Below are 23,058 nucleotides of genomic sequence, written 5' to 3' on the forward strand. Positions count from 1 at the left end.
CACTCCAGGCTACAGAAGAATCATACAATCATTGGATAGTAGAGTTGGAAGGCGCTTTGAAGGCCATCGAGTCCAACCCCCTGCTCAATGCAGGAATCCACCCTAAAGAGGTCTCTCTCTCTCCTCTCTCTCTCTCTCTCTCTCTCTCTCTCTGTGTGTGTGTGTGTGTGTGTGTGTGTTTGGTTCAGGGTTTGGTTTGTGGGCCATTCTCTGACCTTACTGAATCAACAGCAACGTGGTGAGGCCCTCTGCTGCTCTTCTCCCCATTGAGAAGTGGGGCATGCCTACACCTAATGGCATAGAGGGAAGGTGTGGGGAGGAACATGGACTTACTTGCTTCCGCGATCCTCCCCCAGTATCTAGATGGCTGCGCGACATCCCGGAAGGGAAGAGGGACATCACAACCATCTTTTTTCTTCTTTTATTGATAAGAGGAACGGCGCACAGCGAAAATGTAAAGAAAAACCTGTACCCAACCCCACCACCACCACCACCACCATCACCATCCCTGGAATGGTGAAATTGCTGCCCCACCCCCACAGGCACAGAACCACTCCGTGCCCAGCCCTGCTACTTCTGGGGAGGAAGGGAGAAGCCGGGAGTGGGCGCCACACCACCTGCGGTCCTCGGGATGGTCTCGGTTAACCCAGGAAAATGGAGGGGGTCATCCCTGCTTGCCCCCGGGATCCCCTGTGTGTCATTTGGATGCATAGGGATGACCCCGGGAAAACAAGTATGATGTAGACATGCCTGTGGAAGCTTCACTTCACAGCTTGTCCAAGGTCACCTAAATAGTCAGTGGCCAGGTGGCTACTACGTGCCTCCTTGGCTTGTGATGCATCCATCATCTTTGCAGCATGCTGCTGTCAGGCTTAAAAGGTTGCAGGCACCTGGGTAAAGGCATCTGGTGTGTAGGGACCTAGACCAGGGTCCAGAGGGCTTACTTCTAGGGACTTGGATGTGATGCCTATAGCCCCTTTGAGCCACAGCCCCTCCTAGCCTATGAGAAATTGCTTCTGAAATACTCCCCAGTTTTAGAAGACGTTTTGCCATGCAGCCTGGGAAAGGGCTTCTGTATGGGAAACACAAACCCGAAGTCCTCTTGGATGCAGCAAACTAGTCACACAGTTACTTTAGATCTAGGCCTAGATGAAACTCCCGGGACCTTTGTGGACCTACGTAGGCTGAAGACTAACGTCTTCTTTTTCAGCTCCCTGCATTTGTAGTCCTTGTTTGCCCTCCGGCTTTAACAGAGATAAGTTAAAAACATGTTAATTTGGTTCCCGACCACATACACTGGCGGTTGAATGTCAGTGGTTGCGTAGGCGATGGTCATGTCCCAAGCGTCAACCATGCCGATGTTGAGATTCTGAAAAACGTTCTTTGCTGCAAGGTATTGGGCATAGCCATGGAAGTTGCTAAAGCGTTCTGGGTCGGCCTGCATCTCACGGACGTCCTCTGCTTTGAGAATGACCTTTGTGTCTGGGCTCCTTAGGAAAAGGCGCTCGATTGCTGCCCGCACGTTAATCGCCCTTCGGATGAAGAGCTCGATGGGGAAAGGCCGGAAGTTCCGGCCCAGGGAAATGACCACAGCCGTGTCTCCGTCCCCCGCCAGGTTGTCGATCTCCCGAGCGACGTAGCTGTGATCTTTCACTGTGCAGTTGTAGTCGGTGATGATGGGGTGGCCATGTTTTTTCCACTGGATTTGAATGTCCCTGGCTGTGTCTACAGCGAGCAAATTCTGGAGCTTCCCGGTCTCATGGATGTCAAAATGTTTGAGGGCTGATGAGAAAAGACAACCACAGGGTCAGTACAAGTTAATGCTAGAGCTAGTATAATGCCACTAATGATAAACCTTTGGTCACGAAGACCCCCTCCTCTGTGTCACTGCATAGCAAAACATTAAAAAAGCTACCTGTGATCAGTAAAGTCTCCCTGCACAGTATTAACGGAAGATGAATATTTGAGGGTACCCAGCTGGTGATAAGCAGAAACATTGTAATATTGTAACATTTCTGATTATCATTGGTATCCAGCCTGTGATAAGAAGAAATATTGAATGTGTGTGGTCACTCCCTCCACAGTGATTCATAGAATCATAGAATAGCAGAGTTGGAAGGGGCCTACAAGGCCATCGAGTCCAACCCCCTGCTCAATGCAGGAATCCACCCTAAAGCATCCCTGACAGATGGTTGTCCAGCTGCCTCTTGAAGGCCTCTAGTGTGGGATCACGATGCAGACTAAGTGTTTCCTTTTTTGCATGAGTTATTCTGCATAATGGAGTCATGGGAAGCAGCTATGAACTCTGCAAATCTTCAGCTGCCCTTCCCGTATCTGAGATTTCATCATCGTTTCCCACATGCCTTCAAGCACATCCTTGAAGGCTAAACGCTTGCTTCATTTTTTAAAAAAATAATCCAAGATCCCCAGGGAATTTAATTCTTTACACATTAGCACATTCGTTGTTTCTTGTGCTTGTGTTGAATGGCAGCACAACACAGACCTGGGCATAATGCTACTGGCAGTCAGTTTTGTATCTGGCTTTTTGGGGGGCACCAGTGATACGTCAACACCATTGGTCATGGAGGTTCTCCCACACACCCTCCCAATGTAGCTGCAACTGACAATCACAGAGCTGCAGCCTGTGTTTGAACCGGGTCCCTCCAAAGGGATATGGAAAGAACAATATTTGAGAGACACGTATTTGGCTGCTGACAGGAAGTGCTTCAAGGAAGGAGGCTGAATATCAAGAAGCCGGGAACACGACACAGGCAATGAACACGGAGTCTGAGTGTTCTTGGCTTCGAGGGGAACCTACTGCTCACTGTGTTCGTGAGATGCTCCATCCATCGCCGCACTGTCACGTCTCCCATGAAGTAGACCAGTTTCCTTTTCAAGCAATTGTTAATCTGATCCAAGGTCCCAAAATTGGACATGCTGCAGAAGACTGGGTACCACTGGTCCTGCCACACAAAGCCACTGGGGAATGGGGAGCGCATCCCGATGCTGCATTGCTTGCTGGGTGCTGTCTTGTTCCCTGAAAGAAGAAAATAAATGATCCGCTGCTCAAGGGGGCCTCTGTGACGATTGCATTGTGACGGTCCGGTCCAGGGCTATGGGGGAGATGCGAGAGTCCCTCCGAAGAGGTGTCATCGGTAAAGAATAAAAACATGGCCGTGAAAACCCTGGAAGACCGTGTGACATATTTAGGGCCCCTCAATACGGCCCTGTCTCCTAGAGGGGGATCTTTCCCAAAACGCCATCTGCCACCAGCTACTGATTTATATAAAGCAGGAGAACTCTTTATTTATAACCTTAGCATGTTGGGTGAGAAATGGCAAACTTCAAATCCATCCAGACCAAAGCAGAAGTATTTAAAAGGATAAACACTTATTTAATAGGTCGACATGCACAACAAATAATAATTGATAAATAGTAATGGCAATTATTCTAAAAGCCGAACACCGCATCTCTGCTATCAATAATTTCTCTCCCTTCTCATTCACACCTTGCCTACCCACTAACTCTCTTAAGGCACAATCCTATGCATGTGTAGTAGAGTTTCTGGGAAGTTGCAAAAAACACGAGAAGCATCTCTTGCTGCAAGCAAGCAAGCAAGAATTTGTGTTTCCTACAGCAACCAAGGTCATAATAGACGACCAGCCAAAGCAGTCAGGCAACGCTCCTCCTAGAAACTTTGACTGCCAGTATATAACTTTCTGAGATTAAAGCAATGGCATTCCCCGTAGTAACCCATGGCTGCGAGAGCTGGACCATAAGGAAGGCTGAGCGAAGGAAGAGAGATGCTTTTGAACTGTGGTGTTGGAAGAAAATGCTGAGAGTGCCTTGGACTGCAAGAAGATCAAACCAGTCCATACTCCAGGAAATCAAGCCAGACTGTTCACATGAGGGAATGGTATTAAAGGCAAAACTGAAGTACTTTGGCCACATAATGAGAAGACAGGATACCCTGGAGAAGAGGCTGATGCTAGGGAAAGTGGAGGGCAAAAGGAAGAGGGGCCGACCAAGGGCAAGATGGGAGGGATGATATTCTGGAGGTGATGGACTTGACGTTGGGATAGCTGGGGGTGGCGACAGGCAACAGAAAGCTCTGGCGTGGGCTGGTCCATGAAGTCACGAAGAGTCGGAAGGGACTGAACGAATAAACAACTATATAACTTTCTCCTAAGATAAAAAGGGGAGAGCCTTGCAAGGGAATAGCTAGCTGTTTGTATAGCATTATAAATACAGAGAGCTTTAAGGTGGAGTTCAGTCTCCCTCCCTGCAAGGATAGGAACTCCGCCATTGACACAGACAATCCACAACATGTGTTTAGACAGGAAAAAGTCCTACCGTCTCAGCCCTTTCACCTGCAATCTTTAGTCTTCCAAGGAGTCTTGAGCCCCATTTAGGAATTAAATTCCACTTTCAAGCAGGGCATTTTCTGGTTTCGACATTCACAGTTTAGCCACTTTCATTGCCACTTAAGAAATTATAATGCTGTTTGGTTCCCAGTTATTGTTCCTGTTTGTGCTCCCCCCCCTTCTCTTTCGCTCCCTTTGGTGGTGTCCCATTTGGTTTTCTTCAGCGCCATCTGCCATGACGTGGACCATAGCAAGTGGGGAAATGATGTGGAGTGCCACATGAGGGCAAAAGAGGAGGGAAATGGGGTAAAGACGAGCCACGTAAGAACAATGGGAAATGGTTTTCCAATGAGTGCTGAAAGTGGGAGGCATCGCTTTGACCCATGGAAATGAACCAGTAGTTGCATTATCCAGAAAGGGTAAAGGGGCTGTTCTTACCCAACTGGGGGAGAGCAGAAATCTCAAGGGGGCTGAGCTGCTTTCAGCCTGAAAGTGAATTTAATTCAGAGATGCTCTTTGGCTGCGTGCCAGTGGTGCCGCCGAAATATTTTAAAACAAAATACAAACACACAGCTTATATCTCTTACTGCCAGTCATTAAGCCTTATATGAGACCTTTCAACCTTTTAGAATGGGGGGAAACGGCACAAAAGCCCAAAACCTACCAGGCAATCAAAAGGGGGAAGTGGTGGTAGCCACCTGGGGAAGCCCAGCAGGCCAGATGGTGAGCCGAGGCTTGAAGTTCTGCATCCCAGTCTTCCATAGTTGAGGTTGAAGGCGCCAAATCCGAGTCATGCTGTGGCCCATCACAAGGTTGTGTTTTTCTAGCGAAATTGCTCTTGGCAGGGGTGCAAGTTGTCCTGTGCACGTCAGCATCTTGTGCACGTCAGCATCACGTCAGACTCACAAACTGACTCTGTGATGTTGAAGGTCACATTCCATCAGAAGGTCACATATGGGTGCTGGGTGCTGAGCCAAAAGTGGGTGTGGCCACCCTTTTTAATATCTGTGTGTTTGTTCTGCCCCTCCTCTCTGCAAACAACTGCCCTGAGATTTTCCTGCTGTCCAAGTGAACATTTCCATCAGCTTATAGAAAGAACAGATGAGTTGTGTCAATTCCCTGTTTCTATTTCGGTTCGGAAAGTTGTTCTTCCTTTTCCAAGTAAAGTCTATCCTAAAAATATCTTGGCCTGGGACACTGTTTTGTTCTGCAGCAATTTATGTAGAGCCCTCCCTCCCTCCACTCTGTCTTATTGCATCCCACGCAGTAATGCAATGTGGTTTGTTTCTTCCGATCAATTATCTCAGCTCTTTTTCTCCAGCTTATTGTAATTGGGGTACATATAATCTCGGTGGTGTGAAAAAGGCTCTTTAGAGTTGAAAGCTGGGATTGCCCAAGAGTTTCTACCACAGCAAATGCCGAAGGATGATGCCAAACAAAAAATGCACTGTGTTTTATGAGCTGGAAGACTCTCCTTGTCTGCTGTTTCTTCCTTCTTTGGTTTGCTTCTCCCCTCCTGGTTGCTGGTTTTCTCTCCGTTCGTAGGCGCTGTGGCAAGTTCAGTGATGGTTGGGTGGCAGGAGGAGAAGGCAGCAACAAAGGCGTGCCTTCCACTGCTGTTCCCCCATCTACCTCTTTTCCGCTCAGTTCCCCACTTTTTCCCTTCCTCTTTCCTCCATCTGCCTGTCCAAACTGTTTCGGGTTCATTAGAAGAACATAAGAAGAGCCCTAGGGTTGGATCAGACCGAGGGTCCATCTAGACCAGCACTCTGTTCACACAGGGGCTGACCAGCCATTGACCAGGGACCAACAAGGCAGGACAGGGTGCAACAGCACCCTCCCACCCATGTTTGCGTGGAGAGAGAGAAGGGAGTGGCGGCTGGAGTGTCATTCCAAAAGATGCTCTGCGGCACAAGCCCACTGCATTCTGTGGCTGGGTGTCCAGGCCCACGCATACATGTTCCTCCCTGCCTGGGGGTCTCTCTTTGCACCTCCTCCTTGTGGCAGTGGCTCCTCACTTGCTGCAGGAAGGTACGGGAGATGCCAGGAGCCATGCACAGTGAGGCCGAGGGCAGCGTGCGCCCCACGGACAATGGGTTGGCCCACCCCCAGTCCGAGCAGTTGCTCAGAAACTGACAAAACCAGGAGCAAGCTCGAACATCTATGAGATTACATTAGCAGTGAAAATGTGCATGGCTGCAGGAATATCTTGGCCACCTTTAGCGTAGAAAAAAAAGGAGAGTTGTGCTCTGGTGCTCCTTTGAGCATTTGCAATGGTGTGCATTGTGTGGGTCTTCCACAAGCCTGATGACTGAAAGGTTACACCTAGGTATTTATAGGAGGTAACCTGCTCAATTTGATGTCCATTGATCTGCCACCGATACTCGGTCCTCTTCTTGTTAAAGATCAGGACCTTAGTTTTGTTATCAGTAGTTCATCTTTTCAATAGGAAGCTAAAGCACTTAGAATCATAGAATAGCAGAGTTGGAAGGGGCTTTCAAGGCCATGGAGTCCAACCCCCTGCTCAATGCAGGAATCCACCCTAAAGCATCCCTGACAGGTGGTTGTCCAGCTGCCTCTTGAATGCCTCCAGTGTGGGAGAGGCCACACGTCTCAGGCCTATGTCTCAGACAGTGACAGGAGTGCTGCATCGTCTGCATATAGGATTGACAAAGGTCTATTTGCCAATCTGGGAGGATGTGCACTTATCTTTTTCAAGGACTGAACCAGGGAATTAATATAAAAGTTGAACAAAGGTAGTGGCCAAGACAAAACCAGCACTGCTGGCAATTATCCAGGACTGCATTAGTGAGGCTGACGTGGGAAGAGAGCGGTTCCTGCAACAGAGAATAGTTGGTGGAAAGGGAGTCACAGCCATGCTACCTCCGCCCATGTCCACGGTCGATTCATTCCTATACATCTCATCTCACAAGTTGGTCCAAATGAGTTCAACAGGGCCTGCTGCTAGTAAACTGGGTACAGGATTGCATTTGTGGCATTCACTTAATCAATTTATAGCCAAAGCTTCTCGGGGTGACATTCATCATAAAGACAAATACAATGGAACCAATAATAAAACAGCTCTTAAAAAAAAAGTTTGAAAAGTATCAACAATAATCTAAAGTAGTTTGAAAAGAATAGATAAATATCCAAGTCACTAAAATGTAGAAAAATATAAAACACAGCACTAAACATATCCCCAAAGATAAAACGAGCAGCATTTTACGGGAGAATAAAAAGGTCTTTCTCTGGTGCCGAAACGTCCACAAAGTAGGTGCCAGGTGGACCTCTCTGAAGAGGGTGTTCCACAATTTGGAGGCCACCACTGAAAAGGCCTGCTGACAAGTAGCACTGCAGCACAAGTAGCAGTGGCTCAGATTATTATCTCATTGCACAGACGGGAACAGATATTGTGTCCTCAAACCATGAAGAGTGTTTGAGGATGAGGAAAAATACTTAGGAGTAGAGCAAAATATCTTAAGTGAACTGTCCACGGATCTTGGTCACTGAACTACGTTGTTGTTGTTATTATTTTACCATGAATATCAACAAACAAAATGAAAAAGTGTTCACAAATTAGCTCTCATGTTAATCTGGAAGCATCCATTAGCATGCTTTCTCTCTAAGCAACGAGGATACAAATGTATATTTATGTATTTAATTTCCTACATGTTTAGACTGGGCATTTATCAAGGGTTTACTTGGGGGTGGGAATGATGACAGAATATTAACCCTAAACCTACGTATATATGCTCAGCATTTTCTCTCGCACTCCTTAGGCCTGATCTTATTCATGGATTTACAACTTATTCTGAAGGCTTGAAATGTAGAAGAATAATCTGAACTATGCAATTTCCAGAGGGGCAGACACGTTAGGCTGTTGCAGCGAAAATGACAACGAATCTTGCGTCACTTTAAATATTAACGTTTATTTTGATTGGTTGTTGATTAATTTCATCAGAGGCACTGAAGATGTTTCCTAAGGTGGCAAGTATATGGGTGTAGAAAGAGAGAGAAATGGAAGCAGTGAGATCATAGGGAAATTAAGTACAGACGATACAGACTTTGACCATCGTGATGATTTTGCAGGAAATGGGGTGTGCGATTCTGCTGGGAAACATGTCCCTGGTGTTGTAAGAGCAAATGTTGGAAAATCCAGGAGGCCCCTTTCCAAGCTAGACATTTGGGCAAGAGAATGTCAGGTGAAAACTGCCTTCCTGCTGGTCTCTCTTGGTGCTTCCTCCTCGTGGCAGCGGCTCCTCACCTGCTGCAGGGAGGTGTGGGTGATGCCAGGGGCCACGCACAGTGAGCCTGAGGGCAGCGTGCAGCCCACGGACAATGGCTTGCCCACCTGTGGTCTAAGCAGTTGCTCAGAAATGGACAAAACCAGGTTTGCTTCCCCCCTCCCCCGGCCACCGCTGGAGGCCATCTTTTAATCTCTCACTAACTTGTATTCCTATTTCAAGACCTGGGGCTGTTTCACAGAACATGAGCACTCCTGGCAATTACTCAGAAGTGGTTTGTTGATCAGGATCAACACAGCCGGCTGCACTTTTGAGCTCTCCTTGGGGGCGAGGGAGCGCATGCACTTCGAAGTGTACCATTGCAGCACTGATGATATGGACTGATGATAGGGAGATCCAGGACCAATAAAAGGAAGGACTTCTTCACAAAGTGCATAGTTAAATTATGGAACTCACTACTACAAGATGTAGTGATGGCCACCAATTTGGATGGCCATCACTAACAAAAAGGGGTTGGATAAATTCCTGGAGGTGAAGGCTGTCAATGGCTACTAGCCCTGATGGTTGTGTGCTATCTCCAGTATTCGAGGCAATAAGCCTGTGTGCACCAGTAGCTGGGGAACATGGGTGGGAGGGTGCTGTTGCACCAGGTCCTGCTTGTTCATCCCTGGCCGATGGCTGGATGGCCACTGTGTGAACAGAGTGCTGGACTAGATGGACCCTTGGTCTGATCCAGCCTCAGGGCTCTTCTGATGTTCTTATGACTGGAACTGCTCCCTCCCCCACTGCTACCCAATATGGCATAAATATCAACTAACAGATATATGTTAAAAACATAACAATTTGGTTCCAGACCACGTGGCTGGGTGGGTGGACGTTGTTTACGACGTAAGCGATGCTCATGTCCCACGCATCAATGAAACCGACGCCAAGAACCTGGAAGATGTCCTTCGTGATGAGGTTCTGGGGATACCCGTTGATGTCTCCAAAAAGTTCGGTCTCTGTGTGCATCTCCCGGATGTTCTCTGTTCGGATGATGACTCTTGTGCCTGGACTCCTTTGGAGTAGGCGCTGGACGGCTCTGCGAATATTCAGCAGCCTCCTCACAAAAACATGCATTGGGAAAGGGCGGAAGTGCTGTCCCAGAGCGATAACAACCGCCGTGTTTTCATCTCCGGGGATACGGTCGATTTCATGGCTGACGTAATTGTTATCTTTGATGGAGAAAAAATTCTTCGTCACAAACGGGTGCCCATGTTTTTTCCACTGAACGAAAGTGTGTCTCTCTGGATCCAGGGCCACGTGCGTCTTGAAGAAGCCAGCACCGTGCTGATCAAAGAACTTCAGCGCTGACAAAGAGTAAAGGAACAGAGTTGGAAAGAAAAAAGGCTGCGTGAACTGTTGCACCTAAAGAGGAGACCTGAATATCGCTCTGGGTGAAAACAGGTGTCAGCCGGTAGCGTCAATGTGTGAAGCTGACTAAGAATGGCTGCTCATCACATGCAGCTCGTCACATGCATCACTGTCACCGTTCCTGTGGTGGCACATCTGCTGGATGGTCCCTCACCCTCCTTTGCCATATGACTGTTGAGTACAGGAGTGGCTTCAACTCCTACCATCTTTGTGGCTTGTAACAGCCATAGCCCTCTTACTATTCCACCTCCCAAGGTGGGATGTATGTTTAATTACGATCTGCTCCAAGCCTCTGTAGAATTTATTCCAAGGAAGCTGAAAACATGTCACTAGCCAATCAGAATGGCATGTAATAATAATAATAATAACAACAACAACAACAACCCTCCCAATCCCCTAAAGGGTGGGGAGCCAAAGACTGGGGTAACCTGATGTTGATCATCGGTCTTGGGGAGGGGATCGTGGAGAAACCTGCAATGGATTCAAAGGAGTTCAGATTTCTGTGGATTCTGCAGCTTTTTCCGAGACGAGCAGATTCCGTAGACTTGTGGGCTGGCTTTTCGCTGTTGGCAGGGAATTGTTGTAATTTGCATTAGTGCTAATTTGCATTAACTAATGGGAATTAGTGCATGTAGAATGAAATTCTGTTTAAAAAATCGCATCTGTCAACAAGCAGATGATGGAACGGAAGACACCTGACAATCCCCCGAAACACAGACAGAATTGATCTAGCAAAATCTGCACATCCCTAATGGTGGATGAGCTGCACTCCCTGCCACCCTAAACCGAGGCCAGCCAATGTGGGGGAGAGGCCTAATCTAGAAGAGGTACCCTCAGTAGTGACCCCTGCACCTGAGGAAACCCATCATGCCACCACCACCACTTCAGAAGGTTGCATTGCCGTTGTCTTCAAAGGCTGAGGACTCCAGGCCAGAAACCAGAGTGGAGCCATCAGAGCCTGTGGTTGCAAACTAAAGCAGATAAGGTGAAAAGAGGCTTTTCCCAGCAGAAACGGGGACCAAGCCAGCCAGCCTGAGGTGTAGCACCGTGTATGACTCTGCCCAGGGTCCTCCACTGCTGAAAGCCACGTTGGGCCCTGCTTGTGTGTGAGGTTCCAGCCTAAGCCTGTGCTTGGAGCTGTCAGGGGCCCTGCCTTGGACCCAAATTCCCGCTTGGATCTGAGCTGCCACCTGGCTGTGACCACCACTTGAACAGAACCATTTGTGACCTTGGGCACTCAAAAGAAGAGATTTCAAAGAAGGATCACGCCCAAGACAGCCAATACTTTGCAAGCTGAGCAAGTGGAAAGGAAAGATTGCGCTATTAGTTTCGAAAAGTCTCTATTCCGTGGCCTAATGCAGGGCAAATTTAAAAAGAAAGCGGGGAAAGTGCACATAAACAACTGATACAGAACAGATGGAGCCGTTGGATTAAATTATGAAAAAGAAGCTTGGATGCCATTTGATCTTAACATTTCATATACGCATCAGAATTTGGGTTTACTTGAGCAAGAAACTGGACATTTCTTTGCCCAGAGTACCCTAGACCTTAATTAAGTTGGCTTTCTTTCTCACAAGTGTCACTTTTTAAGGAATTCACTTAACAGGATGCTCTTTATTTTATAAAGCAGAAGAACCGAAGAATGGAAGTCTGCTGGTCTATGACCATAATAAATCTGATTGATTGATTGAAGAATGGAAGCTTTACAAGGAAAGGCAAAAGGAATGAAATGAAGAAAAGAAGAATCCAAGGAGTAGAATGGGAAGCCAAAGCCAAAGGAGAGGGGTGCTAAGCTCTGGAGCGTGTCGAAAGCACATCCACATCCCAGGACCACGTACTTGCCACATTTTCAGTAAGGTAATAAATCCACTGACGTAACGTCGAATCTCCCATGAGATAAATCATTTTCCTCTTCAGGCAAGAATGGATTTTATCCAGAGTGCTAAAATCGGACACGGAGCAAAATTGGGGGTGCCACGTATTGTGCAAAGCGTAGCCGCTAGGGATGGGCGAGGTCATCCCGGTCCTGCATGTCTCTCTCGCTATCCTTGCACTCCCTAACAAAAACAAACGAGGAATATTTGCAGGTGATCATGGTGGGGGAGGCATGCATTGGGAGGCTCAGTTCCCTTGCGTAGAAGGTAAAGGTCTTCAGGATGCAGGCAAAACTCAAGTGGGTTTTACGGGGTCTCAGATATTAGTATCATCAATATACCTGAACTTTATGAAGTACAAAAGGTCAGGTCTTTGCTCCAAGGAGCTTACAACGTAAGATTGTCACCACAGGGGAAAAACAGAGGAAGTTGAAGCCCTAGGGATAAAGCGCGGGGGAAGAATGCATGATTATTCCAATTATATATGCATAGGCTGAGTAAAAGGACTAATTCTAGTGTTACTTTCTTCTAGAAGATGAGAGTAAGTAAGAAATTCCAGGTCTGGCTCCCAGGATACGCAAGGCTCTTGAAGCAGCTCTGGATAGGTGGTTTTGGGGTTTTTTTTTAGAAATCACGATAAAAGAAAACATTCCACATAATATTCCCACAAAACAGTTCTTGGCTGCTTTTGGACTGTCTTGTTCTCGGGTGCTCTCCCAAACTGGGGAAAGTGTGTAGAGTTAAAATCCTCACTGACGGTTTAGCGATATACTCAAGTAACACAACATGCCTGTAAAGCCTTCTCTAGTATGGAATGGAAGGAGCAAAAATGTAGCTAAGGTTCAAAAGAGCCAAGCCTCATATGCTTAGTGGGTTTAAAAACCAAAAACTGAACCCTAGTCCACCACCCATGGTCTCATGCCGTAGCACACACTGCTTATGATACTTCTCTTGATTTGAAAAGAGGTGTGCCTATTACTAAAACACAAACCTACGCCTCACTATGATGCATGGACCGAGCTGTGCAGTTCTCTAATCCAGGGCTGTATATTTTCTGGGGAAGGGTGTGTGTGTCACACTTTCAGCTGCAAATGCTGAAGTCTCACATGATGGTATTTTGGCAGACAAGAAAGCGTAGAAAACTGTAAGTGAGAAGTCTCAATGCAAATGATGCTGTGAATGTTTAAACTAAAAGCAAATGACATCGCAGCACTGAAATCTGTAAAGTTAATGTTGGGTTTCTGCGTTTATCCCTTGCCATATGTTACAACATACATGGAAAACTGACAATTCACAATCTCCCAGTTGCGTGTGGGGAAACATTTTTTCTAGGCATGCCGGTGCTTTAAGTATTGTTCAGTTTATGAAGACGGTGTGGTGGTGTGCATCGTGTATCGGCCTTTGGACCCCCAGTTCAAATCTTCTCAATGTGCCTGGTTGGCTTTGGACAAGCAAAAATAACAAGGTGCTGACCTTAACCAAAAGCAAACATTTTAAAAAAAGAAGTTAAGAACACTCATACTTTTCCTGTTTATGTAACATAAGGTTTTTTGGGACCAACCTAGGCTGTTGAGAACTCAAAAAAATTTCCCCCCAAAAACCCTTTGGGAATACTTAAGTCAGCCCCTTTTTGAAAAACTTTTCTTGAGTACTCAACAGCCTAAGTAGGTCCAAAAAACCCCATTATGTTATATAAACAGGAAAAGATTTTTTTAAAAGATAAAATTCCTTTGCTTCTATCTAAGGCACTAACAAATGTTTTCCTGTATATTTTTAGTGATTGGGCCACTGACGAAGACTAACAAGTCAAAACGTGCATGGCCAGAGTCTGTTTTTATTTTATTACTTTATTTGTAAGTGTATAAGAGTGTTCTTTGAAAGCTTTAATAATTTAATTGCATTGTCTTTGGACACAATCCAAGTTCTTAGCCTCACATCTCAGTTTATAAAATGGAAATAGTAACAATAGTGTTGATCTGAAAGCCACCCGGCAGTTTAAGCAGAGCTACAGAAATTGTTATTGATCATACTGAATTTTGGAAGGGAAGTACAGGCGGCCCCGTGGCTCAGTGGTAGAGCACCTGCTTTGCTTGACAAAAGTCTGAGGTTAAATCCGTGGTAGCATCTCCAGGTAGGGCTGGAAAACTCCTGCCTGTGAAGCCCCAGAGAGCCACGGCTGCCAGTCCGTGTCAACAATACTGGCCGAAATGGGCCAATGGTCCAGTTCAGGATCAGGCAGCTTCCTCAGTATTTCAGACGGGTGTGCCACGTCACTTTAGCTCAACTTAACTACAGCTTGGAATTGTAACAACAGACTCTTCAGCAACACCAATTAGCTAATGACTATCTCACTCAAGTGAAATAGCTTTGTGGAGCGGATGAGTCCACACCGAACCTGGTAGTGAAGTTTCCTTGCTGATCAGAGCCATGTAGCATCCATCTATTGTTTGAAAAGTTGACTTACTGTTACAGGGTAAGACACGAATCTCCCCAAATCTCTGCGGGATCTCAACCCCGATGTTGTTCCTTTAAAGATAGGGGGAAGTGATTGTTAGTGTATATGAAACAGAGATGCTTCATTGCCCACATAACCCAGAAAGACGACATAAGAGAGGTGAAGAGACACAATTTTATCGATTAGAGAGATGGCTGGCTGGGGAATGCTGGAAGCCACAGGATTTTTCTCTCTCTAAACGTGCCTTTACTCGATAAACCATGGGGGATGTGTGTCTCATCAGGTTTTGCTGATGGGAGTTACAGTCCAACAACATCTGAGAGAGAGAGCCAGTGTGGTGTAGTAGCTAAAGTGTTGGACTGGGAGTCGGGAGATCCGAGTTCTAGTCCCCACTCAGCCATAGAAGCCCACTGGGTGACTTTGGGCCAGTCACACACTCTCAGCCCATCCCACCTCACAGGGTTGTTGTTGTGAGGATAAAATGGAGAGGAGGATTATGTATGCCACCTTGGGTTCCTTGGAGGAAAAAAGGCAGGATATAAATGCAGTAATAAATAAATCTGGACCACATTCTCTCCAACCTTGTGATAAACTAAGAATATGGATTAAACTCAAGACACAAACAGCAAGAATATATATGATGTACGAAATTGAATGGATTTTAGGAAAGAAGCAGTCTGGAATAAGGACTGATGGATCAAAAGGAATAACTGAGGTCACACAATCAAAACACAAGCACCAACACCATGAACACTTTAAGTGCTCCTCATGCTCCTCACAATACACCGACAACTAGCGAAGAGTAGAAGAATCCAGCAACAGCTTCTGAAATGGTCCTTCAATGTCCCTCCCACTAAAGTCATGTCTTGGCTGGGGGCTGATGCTGTCAGCCAGAAAGCTCCCCTCCCCTCCCTCCCCTCTGTTCTGCCTAGCATCTTTCCATTTGTAGACCTACCTACAGCCTCCAGAGCAGCCTGCTTCGTCTCAGATCTTTCTGGACCTGGGTTGCCTCTGAGGCAGTCTGAATCTTTCCACGGCAGGAACATCTGCCAAACGTCTACATCAAGTGACACCCAAAGTGCTCAAGTATTCGAGCAAATGGCGTAACCCTGTCCAAAGTGCTGACAATATATTGTGGTTTATGGAATTGCAAATACCTGTGGAAAAGGCTCTGTTCCAGTTTGGTGAGGTAGGACACTGGCTTGTTGCTTGTCATCAACTGAACGAAGGCATCACAAGGCACATTCTTTGGTTTCACACAGTAGAAGGCCTCTCCATCTCGCTCGTCGAGATACTCACAGAGTTCTGCCTTTGTGGTCAGGTTAAAGCCACATTCGGTGGAGACGTCTAACGTTCCACTCAAAAATCTGCCCGTGAAAGCGATTTTGTCATAGCCTTTCTTTCTCGCCGCCCACAGGGCTGAAACGCCTTCGCTGGGGTGGATGAGCAAGAGGGAAACTCTGACGTTACCTTCCCAAAATAAAGTGAAATCAACCAGGTACGTCCCATTCCTATAGTCTTTGATATGCCCTGAAGCTCCGGCTTTCAGACTCGCCGAATAGACCCTGGCTCGTAAGAAGTCCCCTCCGTACTCCTTCTTCTTCCCGACGAAGTCAAACAAATCCAAGCGAATCGTCAAGTGGTCTCCAACACAGTAAGAGCCCTGATGGTTCACTATGGTGGCTTTGCTGTTCTTGGCACATGTGGTGGTTTTTATATCCGTGAAAGTGACATTGGGCATCAGCTGGTCCAGTTTTGTCAAGATGTCTTTGACTTCTCTTTCCTTTCTCTCCTGCATCCTCGTCCCGCATAGAGCTCCAGTGTCTGTCTGACAAATTCCATCTCTCATTTGTTTAAGGCAAAAGTCTTTCTCCGTTTCTGAAGCACCTCGAATTCCTTCCGACTGCTTCATGGGACTTTCGTGGTCGAGCCCAAAGACAGTACTCTTGAAAGTGTTAAGTATATGAAAAGAAATACTTGCTTAGTCATTAAAATTGTGTGTGTATGGCTATCTCAGGGTTAAACAGAAAAAGTCTATCTGTGGGCAATTACCTTGAGATAGAGGCTGTTCTGGGAACCTTGCCAAGATTCTAGGTTGGCCTCATCACAGCTGTGTGTGATGTAGATGAGAATTGTGTAAGATGTGTATGTGGTTTCTCACTTGTGTAAGATGGAACTGATCACTGCTTACTGATCACTGCTCTTGGATCACTGCTCTCTGTGTATGCCTCAGTGTGCTGATCTGAACTGATCTGAATTGAACTGCACAGAAGCCTGAAGGAAATAAAACAGCTCTGCTGTGTAAGACCTGCGTGATGTGTTTGTTTCTGAGCACAAACAGAGTTCCAGAAGGAGAAAAGTTCTGGCAATAACCCAACAAAGGTTATGGGCCCAGTCCAGCCAGTCTAGTCCAGGCAGCCTACGCCAGCCTAACCCAGGCAGAAGAACCAGAACTTGGTGGGAACGGTGCAGTATCAGAACCAGGAGTCTGCTAAAACAGAAAACTGTTGATGAAGGAAGACATCAAGCTAAAGCCAGTGCTGCATAGTGAGGAAGAATCTCAGTCGGCTGACTCTGAGGAGGACTCTGAGCAGGAGGACGGTGAGATACAAATTCCTAAAGCAGAGGGAATGGCAGGAGCTAATATGTCTGGTTTGCATCAATTGTTAGAAAAGCTGAATGACTCTAACTATGCATTATGGTCTTACAAAATGCAAATGTATCTGATTCAGGCTGAACTGTGGTATGTAGTCACAGAGGATCCACCAGATAGAGCAGATCCACAGAATGCTAAATGGTTTAAGGACGATGCAAAAGCAATGGCAGTTATTGCATTAGCTGTGGAAGACTCTCAAATTTCCTTCATTCAGTTTTTGAATACATCAAAAGAGTGCTGGAATGCGCTACAAGCTGTATATCAAAGAGAAACAGCGGGCAGTAAAGTAATTCTAACCCGGAAACTGTATGGAATGAAGCTAAAACCAGGGGAGTCTATGTCAAACCATTTGAAAAGCATGAGAGAAATCTTCAATCAACTCAGGGCACGAGGGATGGAGTTTACAACTATACACCAAGTCTATGTTATTTTGTCAAGTCTTGATTCATCGTACGACGCGGTTGTCACCATGATGGAAAGTCAAGAGGAGAAAAATTTAACCCTCGAGTATGTAGCTGGAAAACTACTGGAAACCTATGAAAGAAGACAAGCTTCAAAACAACAGAGCCTTAAACTTCCTGTGGCTGAATTTCAACAAAGCCATAAATCTTCTGATGTGGTGGCTGCATTAAAGGCAAGGAAATGCTTTAACTGTGGTTCCACAGAACACTTAAGGCGGGATTGCAACAAGAAGAAGAAAAAGCTGTTGACAGCAAAGTGGAGAGAAGAAAACAACATGAATGAAGCTGAATCAACAAAGAAGTGTCTTCTAGCAAGAGTCAAAGAGACAATGAATCCTTGGTTTTTGGACTCTGGGGCTTCAATAAGTATGGCAAAAGACAAACTTTCATTTGTAACCTTGGAAACTTCTACTTCAAAGCAAAAGTGTGTTACCCTTGCAAATGGAACAAAAATCCAGATTTGTGGTGTGGGTAATGTATATTTTGATTGTCTGGGAGTTGAACTACAAAGTGTTTTATATGTACCAGAATTAGAAACAAACCTTCTAAGTGTGTTTCAGTTAACAGAAATGGGGTATGACGTTTGTTTTACTGAAGAAAATTGTACTATAAAACAGGGAAACAAGGTGTGTGTGCAGGGAATAATGAAAGATTCTTTGTATGTGATTAATACTTTTACAAAAAATGAAGTTGTAGCCAGCAAAGTCACAACAAAAACAATAGCCAATTGCAAACCACACCAAGAGTGCATCCATTTGACTCATAAAAGGTTTGGTCACGCTAACTATAAAATAATTTCTAAGATTCCAGAATTGTGTGAAGGGGTGAAAATCAAACCATGTTCTAACTATGTAAAATGTAATGTATGCAGTGAAACCAAGTGTCATAAGTCAAACATTCCAAAACATAGTGAGAGAACAACAAAAAAGAATTTTTGAATTAATTCATGCAGATCTTGCAGGTCCTTTTGAGACAAGTCAAGGAGGAAACAGATTTTTCTTGTCTATTGTTGATGATTACAGTAGATTTGGATTTGTGTATGTGTTAAAACAGAAGAGTGAAACTTTTGGAAAGTTTAAAGCCTTTGTTAAGTGGAGTAAAAATAGATTTAAAGAACCTATAGCTAATCTAAGAACGGACCGGGGAGGTGAATTTCTTAGCAACCAATTAAAAAAATTCCTCAGTGATGTTACATGACCTTACTGCTCCATATTCACCATTTCAAAATGGAGTTGCAGAAAGGAAAAACAGAACCTTGCAGAACATGTTAAGAGCTCTATTGAAAGAGTCAGGATTGTCTAATCTGTTCTGGGCAGAAGCTTGTCCACCTCAAATTATTTGTTAAACAGGCTTTACCACTCTGTACATGCAAAAACTCCATATGAAATGTTTTACAAAAGAAAACCTAGAGTGTCACATATAAGGGTTTTTGGAAGTAAATGTTTTGCTCATGTTCAGAAAGAAAACAGACCAGGAAAGCTAGCTCAAAGAGGTTTGGAATGTAAACTGTTGGGATATGATACACAAACAAAAGGCTATCGTTTGTGGTCTCCATATCACAAAAGTGTAATTGTGAGCAGAGATGTAGTTTTTCATGAACAAATGCAGGAAACAAAACAGTATGTAAGTTTGCCTGTAGAACAGAAAGCTGTAGAAACAGAAGAAATTCCTGAACAGTCTCAGCAAGAGAGGGAGGGGGAAGAAACTGTAAAGGAGGAAACTGTACCTGTAACTATGCCAAAGCGACCAGAAAGGGAACGCAAAGCTCCAATTCATTATTCAGATGAATACCAAAGCAAACAGGTTTCTCATAGAGATTTACTGATAACCTATGAACCTACTTCATTTGAGGAAATTCAGGAAATGGAATCTACAGAAGCTCAGGGCTGGCATGAAGCAATGTCAGAGGAAATCAGAGCAATGGGAAAAAATGAAACGTGGGAGCTAGTACCCATTACCTGTAAATGGGTATTCAAAGAAAAACAAAATGAGAAAGGACAGGTGGAACGTTACAGAGCAAGATTGGTAGCAAGAGGATTTGCTCAAAAATATCTAATAGATTTTGAAGAAGTTTATGCACCTACAACAAAATACTCAAGTGTAAAACTTTTGTTAAAAATTGCAGCAGAAAAACAATTGAATGTATTTCATTTTGACATCAAAACAGCTTTCTTATATGGAGATTTAACAGAGGAAATTTACATGACTCAACCAAAAGGTTTTGTTAAAAATCCAGGGTTAGTTTGTAAATTGAAAAAATCCATATATGGTTTGAGGCAAGCAGCAAGGTGTTGGAATAAGAAACTGGACAATGTATTGATCAAAATGGGTTTTAAACAAAGCAAAGCTGATCATTGTTTGTACACAAAACAGGATGGTTCAAATGTAGTGTATTTGCTGATTTATGTAGATGATTTGTTACTGGTTTTTAATGAAGAAGAACAGAAAAACACATTTGTAAACCAGCTGCAAAGACATTTTGAGTTAAAAGACCTTGGTTCAGTGAAAAGTTATTTGGGAATGCAAATTTCAAAAGATTCTAACACAGGGTCATTTCTGATTGAACAAAGTGGCAAAATTAAAAAATTGCTGGAAGAACACAGCATGGAGAATTGTAAAATTGTTGCCACTCCTATGGTCACTGATTTTCAAAATCAGACAGACAGTACTGAAATGGAAGACATACAGAAATATCAGAGTGTGATTGGAAGTTTACTTTATCTAGCAAACCTAAGTAGACCAGATATTACATTTGCTGTAAATCTTTTAAGCAGAAAAATGACAAAACCTTCTGTAACTGATTGGACAGCTGTAAAACGTGTACTGAGATATCTAAAAGGTACAATCAATCACAAATTGGAAATATCTACACACAAAGATGGAAATTTCTGTGTTTATGCAGATGCTGACTGGGCTAATGCAATTGATAGAAAGTCTACCAGTGGAGCAGCATTCTTTTACAATCAATCCTTGATTGATTGGTATACAAGAAAACAAAATTGTGTAGCAACCTCTAGTGCAGAAGCAGAATATATCAGCTTATCTCTGGCTTGTAATGAGATTGAGTGGTATAAACAATTATTTGCTGATCTAAGGTTGGAAATTGAGACACCAGTAACCATATTTGAGGATAATCAGGCATGTATTAGTATGGCTACATCTGAAAAGTGTAAACCAAGAACTAAACATGTGGATGTTCGTTATTCTCATGTGAAAGATATAATTCAGAAAGGCTGGATTAAGCTTGAATATTGTCCATCTGAAATGATGTTGGCTGATTTATTCACGAAACCAGTATCAATGGTAAAACACAAAGAGATGCTTTTAAAGCTGGGTCTCAGATTGTAACACAATTTAAACAACATGCGCAAGAGGAGGACTGTTAAGTATATGAAAAGAAATACTTGCTTAGTCATTAAAATTGTGTGTGTATGGCTATCTCAGGGTTAAACAGAAAAAGTCTATCTGTGGGCAATTACCTTGAGATAGAGGCTGTTTTGGGAACCTTGCTAAGATTCTAGGTTGGCCTCATCACAGCTGTGTGTGATGTAGATGAGAATTGTGTAAGATGTGTATGTGGTTTCTCACTTGTGTAAGATGGAACCGATCACTGCTCTCTGATCACTGCTCTCTGATCACTGCTCTCTGTGTATGCCTCAGTGTGCTGATCTGAACTGATCTGAATTGAACTGCACAGAAGCCTGAAGGAAATAAACCAGCTCTGCTGTGTAAGACCTGTGTGATGTGTGTTTGTTTCTGAGCACAAACAGAGTTCCAGAGAGAGAAAAGTTCTGGCACAATAACCCAACAGAAAGTGTCACAAGAAAGGTCAAATGGTATGGAAAAGGAATGGAGGTCTGCACATCCAATAGCCTAAAATAGGCAGAGCCATTCTTAAACCCCCCCCCCCCCATCTACACACTGTACAAGAGGGGCCTTGGAAATTTACCCATAACTCTATAGCCTGTTTATGGTTCACCAAGCAAACCAGCTTAGGAAAGATAGATCTGGTATTAGTTGTATTTGAGACCTCTAAATGCAGTGATCTTTTCAGCAAGCAGAGTTGGCACTAGAAGGGGTCAGAAGGGCAAGTGCCTCCCCAAACAAGGACCTTGCCTACCTCCACCTGACCAACCCTCCCCCATTGCTGGACTCCTGTCATTACTTGAAGGCACTTTTCGCATTCATCTACTTTCATCTCTGAAACTCTTCTACAGTTCAGATTTCATTTCATTTATTATAGCTCTTGATGCAGCCTTTAAGCCAACAAAGTCTGTGCATTTTGCCACTACTGACATACTCTTCAAGATACCCAGTGGCCTCCCACTGAGGGGAAAGGGAGGACACTGGGCATGCAGAAGAGAGAAGCAATTGAGGGGACGTGCACAGCTGCATTGCTGGAGGTGGGATGGAAAGGCGCTAGACACCCCCCCCCAGTTGCTTTTTCTTGACCCCCCCACCCTGGAATCACTTTGTTATGCAATTACAACCCCCTCCTCCAATAATCTGAGAGTGGGTAACTCTTTTAATCCCACTTTCTCAATCTCAGTTGCCTTTACAGTATAATCCTCCTATGTATGTTTATTGGCATGGAATTGCAGCCTTAGATATTATGCTGAATGAATGTTTTCTGGAGCAAGATATAGCCTAAACCTAGGCAAGAAACATTAAAGTAGATTTTTGGTTGCATTTGTCTTAGGGCATAGCTAGACCTAAGGTTTATCCCTGGATCGTCCAGGGGTCAAACCTGTTCCTCTAGGTAACACACAGGGGATCCTGTGGGTCAGGCAGGAGCGAACCCTGGACGATCCCAGGAGAAACCCTCGGTCTAGCTGTGGCCTTAGTGGCGTGTGGCTGGGCTTGGGAGGTTTTTGAAAATGTACGTGGACACAGAGTTACAGCCCCAGTCCCTCTGAAGTTCCTAAAACGTTGCCTGCTGCCAGTGGCTGCGGACCCCGCAAGACGCTCTGCTTCAACCAACACCAGCCTTCAAGACCCCCAACATCGAGAAGCAAAGGCCGGCACGAGCAACCCAGGCGGGCCCGGCTGTCCCCAGCACCCCGGCAAGGCAGGCCCGGACGCAAGAGGCGCGCAGCCCCGCAGCACGCAGGCGAAGCGCAAGCCGCCCCTGCTCCGCCGCCGCCGCCGCGGCTCGGCTTACCTGGAAGAGCTCCTTGCGCAGGAGATAGCTCAGGACGACCAGGCTCGCCAGCAGCAGGGCCAGGAAGACGCCTTTCCTGCCGGCCGCGCCCGCGAGCAGCATCCCGATGGCCCCCGCCGGTCTGCCTGCCTGCCGATGCAGAACGCGCGCCGTCAGGCGGCCCCCGGCGCTCCGGGCCTCGAGGGTGGCTGGGGCAGGCTGCGGGACGGAGGGGGAGGAGGGGGAGGGGGCCCGCTTTGCGCCCGCCCCGCGCCGCCCTCGGGCTGGGATCCCTCCCGGGCGGGGCCAAGCGCCCGAGCAGGCAGGAGAGCGCGCGAGGCAGGAGCCCGCGGCAGCTGCTGCTGGCGGGATCGGCGGGTGCGCCACGCTCGTGCGCAGCAGCAGCAGCAGCAGCAGCAGCAGCAGCGGACCTTTGGGAAGCAGCGGCTTC

General features: G+C 45.6%; 1 protein-coding gene across 2 annotated transcripts; it reads right to left on the bottom strand.

The window, feature by feature from the left end:
• Positions 1 to 582: 582 nt before the first annotated feature.
• LOC134407244 (NXPE family member 2-like) lies at positions 583 to 22,712 on the bottom strand. 2 transcript variants are annotated; one of them, XM_063138900.1, is made up of 5 exons: positions 22,629 to 22,712; positions 15,508 to 16,295; positions 14,360 to 14,421; positions 2,819 to 3,037; positions 583 to 1,782 (listed from the first exon to the last, which is right to left on the bottom strand). In XM_063138900.1, exons 2-5 carry the CDS (start codon positions 16,260 to 16,262, stop codon positions 1,247 to 1,249), a joined length of 1,572 nt encoding a protein of 523 aa, XP_062994970.1. In that variant the 5' UTR covers positions 16,263 to 16,295; positions 22,629 to 22,712; the 3' UTR covers positions 583 to 1,246. The 2 variants fall into 2 exon arrangements, with proteins under 2 accessions (XP_062994970.1, XP_062994969.1); XM_063138899.1 differs by lacking the exons at positions 583 to 1,782; positions 2,819 to 3,037 and adding an exon at positions 9,201 to 9,957.
• Positions 22,713 to 23,058: the final 346 nt, after the last annotated feature.

This window comes from Elgaria multicarinata, chromosome 12 (genome assembly GCF_023053635.1).
Source record: "Elgaria multicarinata webbii isolate HBS135686 ecotype San Diego chromosome 12, rElgMul1.1.pri, whole genome shotgun sequence".
NCBI classification, from domain to species: domain Eukaryota; kingdom Metazoa; phylum Chordata; class Lepidosauria; order Squamata; family Anguidae; genus Elgaria; species Elgaria multicarinata.

Coding starts and splice junctions, on each gene's coding strand:
- LOC134407244 (XM_063138900.1), bottom strand. CDS start 16,262: ATGAAGCAGTCGGAAGGAATTCGAGGTGCTTCAGAAACGGAGAAAGAC. Junction 14,422..15,507: donor GAACAGAGCCTTTTCCACAG/GTATTTGCAATT, acceptor CTATCTTTAAAG/GAACAACATCGGGGTTGAGA. Junction 3,038..14,359: donor TCGTGTCTTACCCTGTAACA/GTAAGTCAACTT, acceptor TTCTTCTTTCAG/GGAACAAGACAGCACCCAGC.